At 38.8% G+C, this 13977-nt stretch overlaps 2 protein-coding genes across 5 annotated transcripts in view; both read right to left on the bottom strand.

The window, feature by feature from the left end:
- MYLK4 (myosin light chain kinase family member 4) overlaps positions 1-13977 on the bottom strand; it is a 797874-nt gene that overhangs the window by 467117 nt on the left and 316780 nt on the right. The window lies entirely within an intron of this gene.
- The window catches only part of GMDS (GDP-mannose 4,6-dehydratase), a 274215-nt gene that overhangs the window by 195674 nt on the left and 64564 nt on the right, over positions 1-13977 (bottom strand). For all 3 annotated transcript variants that reach the window (XR_014529619.1, XM_083519594.1, XM_083519595.1), the window contains exons 5-6: positions 2854-3046; positions 2241-2345 (exon numbers count right to left, since the gene is read on the bottom strand). Coding sequence is in view for 2 of the 3 variants with exons in the window: in XM_083519594.1 (XP_083375720.1) it covers positions 2241-2345; positions 2854-3046 (298 nt within the window). In the remaining variant the exon portion in view is untranslated. The remainder of the gene's footprint in view (positions 1-2240; positions 2346-2853; positions 3047-13977) is intronic.

The following is a 13977-nucleotide window of genomic DNA, read 5'->3' on the forward strand; positions in this document are numbered from 1 at the left end:
TTAAGCAATTAAGAAAAACAATATTTCTCTCCTTTCCAGAATTACAAGATATGCACGCATTTCACACTAACTATTTGGGCGAAATGGCACTAGTCTCATCCGAAGAGCTCTTCTGACTGCTTTTGTTCATGTTCTAACAGGAGCAGAATTGAATGCATTTTTGGACAGAAAGTTCTTGTTCATCAGTAAGTGGCACACACACATATACATGTACACACATATTTCTAAAAGAATAAGTTCTGTAACTTAGAATCTCAGGCTCCCAATATCCAGTGGGATAATAAATGTATCAGAGAGAACTATAAGGCTGGAAACTCAGTGGGAAGTAGTCTCAGAGCTGGGTAGAATGTCAAAGAAGCCTTGCAGATCAAAGGCAGTGATGAATACAGAAATCTTTCTTCTTTCTCAAAACCATAACACACTCTTTAAAGAGGCACCCTGACCTGAAAATTACTCCATATGAAATCTAGGTTACTCCCAATTATAGAAATATCAGAAACCATGCAGGACATTTTTGGAAAGTTGGATGATTCATATTAGAAACATTTTATTTAATTTGAAAGCAAATGTTATAATTAGGCCAACAAACCTCTGTTCTTTTATATAGCAGCAAAGGTCCTAAATGGTTTTCTCACCTTTAAACCTCTAGTATTCTTCACTCTTGCATCAAAATAGACTGCTTGTAAAATGATAGCAGAAGCACCCCTGTCTGACTTTTGGGGAGACAGTCCCCCACTGTCCAGGGATCATTGTGAATCACTCTGAGAACCCTGTGGAAGGATATCTGACTTATTGCTGCCATTCAGAAATGGGAATGGATGGATGGCAGCTGAAATACATTTAAATAGTGTAAAAGTGCCGTGGGAAAGGAGTGGCAGTAGGATGCTACCTTGCCTCGTTTTATTTATCAATTTTATACAGTGGTGCCTCGCAAGACGAAAAGAAGCCATTCTGTGATTCTCTTCGTCTAGCGGTTTTTTCGTCTTGCGAAGCAAGCCCATTGACAGATTAGCGGATTAGCGCTATTAGCGGCTTTTAGCGGTTTATCTGCTGATCGGATCAGCTGATAAGTGGCTTAGCGGCTTAGAAAAAGGGGGGGAGGAAAAAAAACCAGCAGGAACTCGCAAGACATTGTCGTCTTGCGAAGCAAGCCCATAGGAAATTTGTTTTGCGAAGCACCTCCAAAACGGAAAACTCTTTCGTCTAGCAAGTTTTCCGTCTTGCGAGGCATTCGTCTTGCGGGGCACCACTGTATATCCGTTTCAAAAAAAAGTTCTACAATAATGAACATGACCCTTCCTCTGCCGCCGCAAGAACTTTATTGGCCCAAAGATGGTAAACACAAGATTTACCGACCATCCAGGAGAGGGAGGTGAAGATGATAGATTTTGCGGAACTTGCCAAATTGACAGGAAGAATCCGGGACCAAGAGGACCAGAGATACAATAACAATTGGAATAAATTTATTGAATATATAAAGGAGAACAACAAAAATATTAAGACACTAGCAGGACTGGAGTAACACCTCCAATGTAAAACAGTAGATTTATGACAATAATATACGCAAAAAGTATGTGATGTATATACCAGCGGTCGGGAGGGAGGGAAGTCAGGACTCGGCAGAGTCAAAGGGATTATAATGTGACAATAAGGATTGTTGGGGAAAAAATGACATGTTGAAAACAATAAAAATTTATTTGGAATGAACATGACGCTTCCTCTCTTTCACGCGTACACACTGACTCACTCTCTCTCACACACATTTCCCTATCTACCCCCAGAACCCTTTCAAACGATGGAGACAGTGGAGCACAGTAATCAATAGTCTACGGGTGTTTTTCTTTTTTGTGCCCTTGATTTGATGTGTATGGATCCTGGCATATTTTTCCTTATAGTTAATGAATGAAAGAGCACAGGAGTGAGGCTGTCAGAGGGTGATCTTAATATGAAACCTGCACTAGGTGAGCAATAGGTGCTGCTATTAGGATAAACCCTATCATTGGGAATTGGTTATTTTATTTCAGTGAAATAGAAAGTTTGCAACTCCATCAATTCTGCTACTGATTTCCCCCCCTACAGAACTATTATATAGTGTTTTGAGCCTGTCCACAAAATGAATAATTATTTTATATGTGAAAGCTTTCATTATGTGAGTTTAGAATTTATCTTGAGACCAGTTACAATGCATTCCTGTTCAGATGTGCACAAGAGAACGCAGAAATTTTCAATATTTTTCTTACCTCTCCTGGGACTCTCATGATTGAAGAGAATACCATTCACAGCAAAGAGATTGTAGGCCTCCCTGAAGTTCACCACAATCCAATATGCATATAGCTTGGCTGCCCCTATAACAATAATTGTAACTTATTTATTGAAAATGTTAATTTAACCCCTCTCCAAATAAGCGAAACCCCATTATTTCCATCTTTCCATTTTCATTTTTATTTCACAAACAGAGATAATGCTTTAAGGAAAAACAATTAAGGTTTTTAATGGAAATGGTAGCTTACATCCAGCAAGCAGTGACAGATCACATTCACGTTGTAGGATTTGTACTGGGTAAGAAATGTGAAAAGAAAAAAATGCAGAGTAGAATATAGAAAATGTTACTGCCTTCATTTTAAACTTTGGTACAAAAGCCTTCAGTTTTAGCAGGCCAGCTTGTAAACTGTCGTTCCAGAAAATAAGTTAAGATCTAAAATTGGTTGCAACCTCAAGATTTGTGATGCCAGACTCCCATTTGCCTCGAACTTTTGTGCCTCCATCAGCACAAGTAGCTTTGTGCTTCATGGCAGCTAATTAGGATGCAATATGTAGGCAGGGACAAGCATAGACATAAGCTGACATACTTACCATATGGTGATCTGGGATAAAAAGGAGTGGTCTCCTTTTGCGGTATTTCTTGCACTTTCCCATAAAGCTCACTTGTTGAAGCTTGGTAGAACTTCACAGAGTCTATGAGGCTGCATGTCTTGATAGCATCAAGTAACCGTAAAGTGCCAATTCCATCAACATCAGCAGTATATTCAGCCAAATCAAAAGATATCTGTGACGGCAGAAAAAAGACAGAACAAACACTAAAATACTTGGCAAAATGTTTCAGCATAAAACTGTTGCACTTAAGGTTTCAACCATGCTTATTGGCAAAACTGCAAGATTGCATACACACACACACACACACACACACACACACACATTTGCCTTAGGCATATGAGGCATTTTTAAATTTAAATTTTTGCAAATTTCATTCTTGCATGCATATAGATGCAGAGAAATATATATGGAGCATCAGATAAATGTGGATCCTTTTCTCATGGATCTTTGTTCTGTCCTATTTCCTGAAGAGAAACTGGCTGAGTGTGTGTTGCTATGCACTGATTTCACTTCTAATCTGTACAAAGTTATTCATTAGACTGATATTCTAATCAGTAAACTTGTTTTAGTGAGCGCTTCAGGTTAACCTACAATGAATGCCACAAAAGTATAAAGAAAAGAAGAATGTATTTTGTTTGCTAAATTACCACCACAATTGCAAAAGTTGCTTAACACTGAAACTGAGAAGGCTATTGCCACCACCATTCACATTACACAGGGAATAGCATCTTGACATTCAAACTTTCATTTGCAATATGAATTGCTCTGCTTTAGAAGCAGAAACAAAATTTGCCACTTCGATTCAGCAAGTCGGAATACACTTAAATGTACTTTCGTGCAAGTCACACGAATCATTCTAGAGGCCTCACACGTCTTACGTCTTTTATCACCCGCATGGCTGTTGGAAAATCGGAAACTAAAGCTTCTTCCACCTCCTCCACTCTGCCAGATGGAACTTTATTTGTTGAATTTTCCCCTATTCTACCACTATTAAAGGCACAGGAACCTTGCCAGAAAAGGTGGCAGCGTTACCCACAACTCAACATTCCCCATGGCTACTGAGAGGACTCCCCAAGACTTAGGTATCTGGATATGTATTAGCAACCTCTCTAGGAGCTAAAGCTTAATATAGACAGCTGAAGGACAAGGGATTGCCTTAAAAAAAAAGAAGAAGACGACTCAGCTGCAAAAGGAGAAAGATAGGGAAAGCCTGCATAAGGCTGAAAACCCTAAAGCAAATAGAGATTTTTGGGTCTGGTTTACTGAGAAACTGCTTTTATTACAAGCATGTGTGTGTGTGTGTGTGTGTGTGTGTGTGTGTGTAATACTGGAAAGGTCCAAAGGTGAAGTCATTCTCTATTCACTGATGGGAAAATGAAAGAGATCATTAAGTGGTTGTCATAGCAGGGGCAGCATAGTTGGACAGGATTGGTGGTGCTGGCATGCACAAGATTCCCAAGGGGTGACCATACCACCCTGTCCCCTGCATATTGTTTTCTTTTAAAAGGCTGAGAACAATTACCCCCAAACTTTGCCAGGACTGACAAAATATTGGAGTCAGTATAAGGCAGTTCCTTATAGCCCTATAGAGTTTTACACATTATTTCCTACTGAAATATGTAGATGCTTTTTTTGTGTGGGAAGGTTCATGTTTTTTTCACACCGTGCAAATTTTGGATGTCTTTGCCAAATTACAGCACTGCATATGAGCCCCACAGAAAAGTATTTTTAGGCCGCCTACTCACATGTACCTATTTTATTAATGTTTTGCTTTGCTATAGCCTACAGTCTTGGTTAGTAAAAAATGTTTTACATTCCCTAACCAAAGCGCGTGGGCTCAAGCAAAGCAAAACGTCAATAAAATAGGTATACAGTGGTACCTAGGGTTACATACGCTTCAGGTTACATACACTTTAGGTTACATACACTTTAGGTTACAGACTCTGCTAATACAGAAATAATACCTCAGGTTAAGAACTTTGCTTCAGGATGAGAACAGAAATCGTGCTCCAGTGGTGCGGCATCAGCAGGAGGCCCCATTAGCTAAAGTGGTGCTTCAGGTTAAGAACAGTTTCAGGTTAAGAATGGACCTCTGGAACAAATTAAGTACGTAACCAGAGGTATCACTGTATGTGAGTAGGTTGCTTTGAGGTAATTCTTAATTACTATAGGTGTTTTCAGATAAATGACAAATTCAAGGCCTCTGTATCTTCCTTCCAGACAGGGATGGAATACTGGCATAACACTATATTTATGTGGAATTCTACTAAAGAAGGAAGTATTATCAATGAGCAAAGGCTTTCAATTGAAGATATGTGTCACGTCTAATTGGGACCTGCAACAAAATGTTGTGATGTATACCTTGTGCATTTGATGTCACCCAGTCTCCACATACCAGTATGGCTAGAACTACAGCACTTTTTTGGGGGGGTTGGCTTAAATTTCAAACAGCAGTCAAGTTTGAGACCCCTCAACTATACAGAGGTTTTCTTCAAGGGTCACCTCATGATTCCAGCCTCCCTTATTCCATAACCCCATGGCTGATAGGAAGCAGGATGTTTGGTTTCCTTCAGCTTAGCCAGCCAACTGCTACAGTTCTATAATTCTATATTATTGCATTTATTACCATTCAGTTGACACCGTATCTCAGTGATTACTTCCTCTTTTTTATGTCCTTTAGAGGAAGTGACATACACAAGCAGGAAGTAATCACTGAGATACGGTGTCAACTGAAGCCATGTGGTATAAATGCAATAATATAGAATCATAGAACTGTAGAGTTGGAAGGGATGCCAAGTGTCTTCTTGTCCAACCCCTTGCGATGCAGGAATATACAGGTGGATCAAACCTGTGACCTTGGCGTTATCTGCACCACGCTCTAACCAACTGAGCTAACTGGCCTGTTTGTTATGGTTTAGTTTAACAAAAGCATTCAGTGAGCTCAGTGGTACCTCAGGTTACAGACACTTCAGGTTACAGACGTTTCAGGTTACAGACTCCGCTAACCCAGAAATAGCACCTCGGGTTAAGAAATTTGCTTCAGGATGAGAACAGAAATTGTGTGGCGGTGGCACGGTGGCAGTGGGTGGCCCCATTAGCTAAAGTGGTGCTTCAGGTTAAGAACAGTTTCAGGTTAAGAACGGACCTCCAGAACGAATTAAGTTCTTAACCCGAGGTACCACTGTAGATCAATACATCCAATTAAAAGAAACAAGACACATAAAAAAATACCACAGCCTTTACTTAAACGCCCCACCTGAAATGCCTGTTGCAAAAGGTAAATCTGCATAACTGTAAACAAGCAGACTGTTAAAATTTAAATGAAAAACCCCTAACATTCTCTCCCACAAAAAAGGCTGGGAATTTTAACCTGTACTGCTTAGGGTTCCCACTACTATGGGAAGGAGGAACACAGAACAAATACGAAACAAAGTAATACACAATACATCAGCTCTCCCACTCATTGCGAGTCTTGGAAAATATCCTCTTGGAGGGACATGGGCTGGGAGCATGGCTTGATATGAGGTGTTCTCCTCTCCCCCACAACAATGCTTAATCCAGGTGTCTGCTGACTTGAGCACTTCTGCCAAGTTCAAATCAAACAGCAGTTTAGAGATTAAAAATAAACTAAAATACAACACTTGGGAGTTTGCCAGCAGAGTACACAATATAGGTCCGCCGATATCCTCCCACAATCTCCCACAGTGGTACCTCAGGTTAAGAACTTTGCTTTAGGATGAGAACAGAAATCGCGCGGCGGCAGCAGAAGGCCCCATTAGCTAAAGTGGTACCTCAGGTTAAGAACAGTTTTAGGTTAAGAATGGGCTTCCAGAACGAATTAAGTTCTTAACCTGAGGTACCACTGTATCAGGTTTCTCAAGTCTCCCTTAGCATTCAATTATCCTTGGTACAACTGTCCTAACTCTTCAGGGATATCAGAGCAGGCAAATCAATAGAAATCAGAAAGTTCCTCTGCTTGTCAAAGCTTTCTGTGACATCACAGCAGTTTAGCCATATGACACCTACGCCCTATGAATCACCTAGTTTGCATATCAGGTGATTGGATAAACGTTATGGGTTCTGGTGGGATTATACTCCCTTCTTATATTTTAAATTTCACTACATCTATTATGTTTTCTGGGTTCACACACACTATCTATGCACCTTCGCTATTAGTCTCTCCATCACAGAAGAGCTTTCATAAAGGAATGAAAAGATTTTACAGCAATAACATACTGGTGTGGAGGAAACAACAAGGAAAAATATAAGGTGGTATATTAGAGAATGTAAAAACTTCAGAATGGCTATTAACCTTTGTCCCAAGTATGTATTCACACATGCAAAACAATCCCAAGCATGTTTATCCGCAGCAAAATACAGCTGAGTTCAAGAGAATTTACTGCCTAGTAAGGCTGTTTAAGATCGCACCCTTTTGCTATTAATTTGAAGGAGCCGAGGAACTATCAGGTTATATAGGGCAAGGAATTAATTTTTTTTTAGCAAATTGTTTGAAGCCTCAATTAACATAAATATTTTAACAGTGGGAGAGAGAATGCTAATATTTTTCAACATCATTTTTCAAGAAGCTTATCACTCTCACACACCCAAATTCTGTAGTGCAGCCAGGGAAGGATTTACAGTTTGAAATGTTCCAACATCAATGATCAGTGACACAGTAATGCTCCGAAAGTTTTCTTATATGGTGAAATCCAGCTGTCCTAAAGGCTTTAAACATCTCTCCCCCCCCCCGTTTTTTAAAGCCCCAAAGGGTGGTTTTGCAAAGTCACTAGAGAACCTTAGCAAGGGAGTTGTAAAAGGATAACCAATTCATTTTACTTTATAGGAGTCATGGGAATCAAAGACAATGAAAAAATTGTGGGAGGGAAAAGGTGACTTTGAAAATTTCCTTTCAGTGTTTTGTTATTAATTTTTATACAGGCAGCTGAATAAATGACTGGTTGACATCTAATTCCCCTTTAAAACGTTGTGGAAGGGGGGGATTCTTGGGTTGTCTTTGTTTTTATTTTTAGTATGTGTTTTGTATTTTTTTTATACAGGTACTGTGATTTTATGTTGTGAACTGCCCTGAGATTGAGGGGTATAGGTCGGTATAATAAACAAACAAACAAAATAAATTCTTTTAATCAGTCTTTTTATTTTTATTTTTAAAAAGGTAGCTTCAAGTATGCAGCATATCATGGTAGTTCTGTAAATTTACCACTATATCTTCAGAGTGGGACTATTTAAACAAAGAAAACTGACAATTTCTGAAGCAATGGACTAGCTTCCTTTGAATTAACCAGACCTAACCACCATCTGCCACTCTGAACAGCATAACAAAGAGTTGTTGATCTAAATAATTTTCTTTTTCAAACTCTTCCTCCCAGTCACATAGGAGGAGGAAAGTGGGAGTACACAAGCCTTGGAAGAGCTAGAGACATTCACGTTGAAAACCATGACTTAAGTGTGACATCAGAACATTTCTTACATCAGTACAGTGACCCATAGATCTTGTTCAGCTACCTACTTTTTGTGCTGTGATCTCAGCGCTGCACTGGTTCATCCTGCTGCAAATGCCAGGCTTGACTATAGTAGTTCACAATGATTTTTTTAATTGTAAGGTTTTGTGGTATTTTTTGCTAATAGTTAAGCTGTGTATTGTATTTATTACTTGCTGTTCACTGCTCTTGGGATGTTCAGTGGTTTATAAATATAATTAAAATGAAAGTGAGTGAGAGAGAGAGAATATCCATCATATAGGATGGAACTTTAAAAAGTTAAGTTTAGGACTTTGAGAATTTTCTAGTACAGGTATGTGAGATGAAACTGAAGTTTCCATAAATATATATATTTTTAAGAAGGTAAATAAGGTAATGGAATTCTGCATCAGTACAAGATCTAAAGAAAACACACAGAGTATCTCAGAAAGAAAGGAAACAGGCATGTTACAGATTTGGGTTACAAATTCGAGCACATCACTGTTTTAAGTTTCATTTACAGTGACTCTCCACAGCAGTTTTATTAAAAACTGTCAGTACCTCTGTGCTTTCCTTCTTATTAAAATTGCTGTTAGAAATACAGTGCTCAAAGTCGATATAATTTTTCCATATACTGGCAGAGTTTAATACATTTCACAAATGAAACATACACCAAGGTGCAATCCATCGTTGTCTTTAAAGGTTCAGCAAGTACAATGAAAGGAGAGGTTAGGAGAAAGGGAGCAACGTTTTCCTCAAAAAACCAAACAAAAAACCACTGCTATATTATCATCTGTCAACTTTTAAAAGGAGGAAAGGGATTAAGGAGGAAGGTGGTTAAATGTATTCTACTTATACCCTTGGTCATAAGGAAGAAGACTGCATACATAAGGACCTACGAGTCTGCTGGAGGAAGCCAATGGTCCATCTAATCTATCAGCCTATTTACACAGCGGCTAATCAGATGTCTGTGGGAAACCCAGAAGCAGGACCCAAACACAAGAGAACTCTCATTTACTCTGTGGGTTTACAGCAACTGGTATTCAGAAGGATGCTGCCTTTGACCATGGAGACAGAGCATAGTCATCATGGCTAATAGCCATCCAAGCCGGTGGCCATCGCTGTGTCCTGAGTGAGCAAGTCCCACAATTTAACTATGCACTGCATGAGGAAGTACTGTCTCTTATCTACCTTGAATCCCCCAAGATTTGACTTCATTGGATTCATTCTAGTGTTATGAGGGAGAGAGAAACGTATCTGTCTGCTTTCTCCATTTCATGAATATTTTTTATAAACTTCTATCGTGTCACCTTTACATGCCTTTTCTCTAAACCACCAAGTGAAGTGCTCCTCTTGAACATCATGCTAAATACAGCAAGCACTACTAAGTACAGAATGAGTCAATTATACTGCCGCTCTTAAAAATTAGTATTATTTTTCATTCTTATATATGTGCGAGAGAGAAGCTGAGTGCAATTTTCTGTCAGATTAACTGACTAAAGTGAATCCCATTCTCCGGTCAAAACAGAATGCAAGCTCGTTTTGTCTCCGTCGGCTCACAGTATGTAATTTAGAAGCAACTGAAGAAACTTTAGCTAAGATATGCAAAAGTAAAATATACCCAAATGCCTTAAATATACACACACATTTAGGAAGGAAGGAAGCCAGCCAGCCTGCCTGCCCACAAACTTATGTAATTACTTGTGTGCCTCTTCTACCTATTTTCAAACACTTGTTACCTTCCAATGAGAAATCTCAGCTCAGAAACTTAGGGTCTTTTGCTACACCTGTCCAGTTAATGTAAAGAGAAAATAATATATGAACTAGGGAGTAGCCCATATTTAGGTATAAGAAGTCTACAAAATATATATACACAAACACTAACACATGGAGTATCTGTTAAGAGAAGCAGAAGTATTTGCCTGATGCTCATACCACCTCATGTTTAATATTCTGATTATACAAGAATAGGCCTTCCTTCCTTTGGCTCCTAACTGATGTAAAAGAGGCAATGTCAGTGTGCATCTTGACAATGACTGCTGCTGCTAGATGCTAATGGAAGCATTTTTCGTTTTTTTGTTGTGTGTGCTTAGATTTTGTTTACTTTGCTTTCTTTATCCTTAACAAACAACGTGTACAACTCTGGTGAAAGAGTGAAGGAAATGCAACAGATTTGCACTAACCGCATTCTGTCTCCTACGTAAAATAAGGAAAGGTAACACATGCAACAACTTTCTATAATATACAGTGGGTGTTATGAAAACACAGGTTGGCTAAAGGATTTAAGAGTTGTATCCAATATTAGTCAATGCAGACTAACTGAACTTAATAGACTCTACTAATTTAGGTCCCATAATCTCATTGGGTTTGCTCTGAGCAGAACTTTGTTAGATACAGTCCATAAGATATTAATGGGACAAGTTATGTCACTGGATGCCAATGATTTAAATGGGGATTGAGTACAGCTAACTTAGACCGGATCCAATAATAAACACCATCATATCTTTCAATTTTTGTTTTTATGTATAAGTCAGTAACTTGGGGGTGTTTTCATTCTTCAGCAATGTAATGTAAAACAAGCAGTGAAGTTTACAAAATTTCCACACATTTCAATATACATTGGCTCTCTGTTTTAAATATAGACACGTCTAAGCATAAATAATTATAGTGTGTTCCAAAATAGCAAGCAGACAAGTTCCATTGAGTCACAGAAAATTAGTGCATCTTGATATTTTCAGACACCTTTTTTTGGCAACATGAAAGAGGAAAAACCTTCCTAGTAACAAGTATGTAATTCTACAGTGGCTTTAATCCAATCTATTTAAAAACACCATTTCAGTGTTATACAGATCCTGCACAATTTATAGGGAGTTTCTTATGCTACATAACTCAACTGCATTACAAATTAACAAGCACCCAAGAGCACACAATACAACATGGAGATAATTTAATTTGAGACTAAACCACATAATTAACATAATTGCCTTTGTGTATGCTTAAAAGCATTACTGTTCCCTTAAACTATCTATTGACAAGTTTTGAATCTTGCTCCTTTGAAAACCATTAAAAACACTGGTCTCAAGAAAGCATTGAAATGAACTGAAATGAAAACTATGCACGGTAATGGAAACATTTGCTAAATAGAATTTTTTAAGCACAACTGCGGCTCCAACACTTTGGCCACCTCATGAGAAGAGAAGACTCCCTGGAAAAGACCCTGATGTTGGGAAAGATGGAGAACACAAGGAGAAGGGGAAGACAGAGGATGAGATGGTTGGACAGTGTTCTGGAAGCTACCAGCATGAGTTTGACCAAACTGCGGGAGGCAGTGGAAGACGGTCTGGGAATCAGCGTGTTTTTACATGAGTAGAATGTGTGCTTTTATCTAAACTGCATCTCTGGGTTGTTTATGGGGCATAGGAATTTGTTCATATTCCCCCCTTCAAAATATAGTCCGCCCCCCCCCCCCACAAGGTATGAGGGACGGTGGACCGGCCGACGGCTGAAAAAGCTTGCTTTCCCCTGGCCTAGGGATTGTGTTTAAGATTCCACCCAAAATCTACATACCCTAAGAGTCTGAAGGCAGAGATCTGAACACAACCGTTTGGATGTGCTTATCCATAATTGTACTTTAGTTACCAATAAGGTAACTAACTATCATGACAGCAAAAGCAAAGCTACTTCTTTAAAGGGGTAAAACCTAAATAAGCAATTACAAATGCCTACGAACCTTATTTTCAAAAAACGCACACCTTATTCCCAGTCAACAAGTAATTCGTGCAATTAGGTGTGTTTCCACTTCATCTTATCTGGGAGAACAATCTTAAGCAGTATTACATTTCATGTAAACAACTGAGTGAACAATAGTGGCACTCAAAGTACCATACCACAACAAAAATACATCTCACCAATGTTTTATCATTCAGCCAATAAGATAAGCCTTAAAAGGACCTGTGTTGTTAGCTTCAGGTACCCAAAGGCAATTTGGAAAATGTCTTTCTCAAAAGCGAATTTCCAGGCAGACTGTGTCTTATAGTCTTTCCCCCGTCCTCTGCATATCACAATTCTCACAATATATATAGCCTGTACACTTCAGAAAGCTTAAGTTGAGAAACAATGGATTTCTAAAGACGAATACTAATAAAACACCCCAAACATCACAAGTACGACATGGCTAAAGGTAAGCCTCTGAATCCTATCTTATAAGAAAAATTACAATAACTGAAACAGAAGCGAAACTTTGAACTTGGGTGAGTCTTAAGGTTGAAGGAATTCTTACTATTCCACACAATTACATACAACTTCCAAACTGTGAAGCTAACCCAAGGAATCATATAGACTAATAGCTTGTAATTTTCTCTGTAGAGAAAAACATAGACCTGAGAACTTGTAAAGAGCTCTTTGGTAGTATAGGAGCCATCAGAATGATCCAGATGGCAAATTAATCTGAATCTGCTTCTTATTCCTACAAAATTTATGATTTGCAAAAAGGTGGGTGGGCAGCAATCTGAAAGCCTGGCATATGCAGAGACCACAGTCAAAAAAATAATTTGGCTATCCAGAAAACGGCTACAATATCAGGGAAAATAAAAAAATTGCCAAGACCAGGCACTTAAAATTCTGCTTTACACTGCACACGGTTTCTTAAAGGTCCAAATACCACAGGAAATAAGTGCTTATCTGTGAGAGCCAGAAAAACAACAAAGGTAAAGGGGTTCTTTTCTATTCTTTTGCTGTCCTACCCCCAACTGTGAAGTGTTTGGCGCTTCCTCTTAGTCCCAGCCATTTCGTAGTGCATTTGGCTTTAATCAGGTGGAGGGCAGGAACTCAACATCCTGTAGCCTTGCTCTGATTAGGAGGAGTCAAATTCTACAAATTGGCAGATTTCTTCCTTTACCCTTGCTTATTTGATGAATCATTTGTTTTAAAGTATTTCAAAAGGAACATTAGAGGAGAAGCAGGCTCGGTTGTTACCATTTTCAAGTCTATTTATAACTACCCCACTGACAAGAATGCAGACCGTTTCACCTCCATAAACCAATATTTTAACAGCCCTCCTAAATTAATGCCACAGAGCAATTATGCTGCAGAAAAATGTGCTGACTACTGTAACCACCAATCTATGAGATGTCATAAACAGGGTACAAAAAGCTAATGCAAGTTAGTGGAGCTCAAAGGCGATTTATTGGTGCAAGATCTAGCAATTTCAGTGGAACTCCAGCGCTGTGAAAATTATTTCAGGAGGAACCGACTGATAGTAGCTCTCTAGTGAAATAAGTAACCAAACAAACCCGTGTTGCAAAAAGAATGTCAGCGATATCTAGGCGACACGATGACCATGTACATACACAATAGACAAACTTTATAGAATTCCTTCAAACCATAATGAGTCCAAAATGGAATCTTTAGTCTCAAAGTCTCTGAAAATCTTAAAATGCAGCGGGGTACCAGACTTTGTACGATGAAAGACAAGCTGTGAAGCTTTGTGTATTCAGCAAATATAATGTCCAACACTGAACAGTGATTCTGGATATTGACTACTGTTGTGTAGAATTCTTCATCAGCGTGGTGGGAGGATATAGAATTGCTTCATAAACCCATATTATTTCGAATGAATGTATGTAAA

The sequence above is a fragment of the Podarcis liolepis genome (genome assembly GCF_965112155.1).
Source record: "Podarcis liolepis genome assembly, chromosome: 8".
NCBI classification, from domain to species: domain Eukaryota; kingdom Metazoa; phylum Chordata; class Lepidosauria; order Squamata; family Lacertidae; genus Podarcis; species Podarcis liolepis.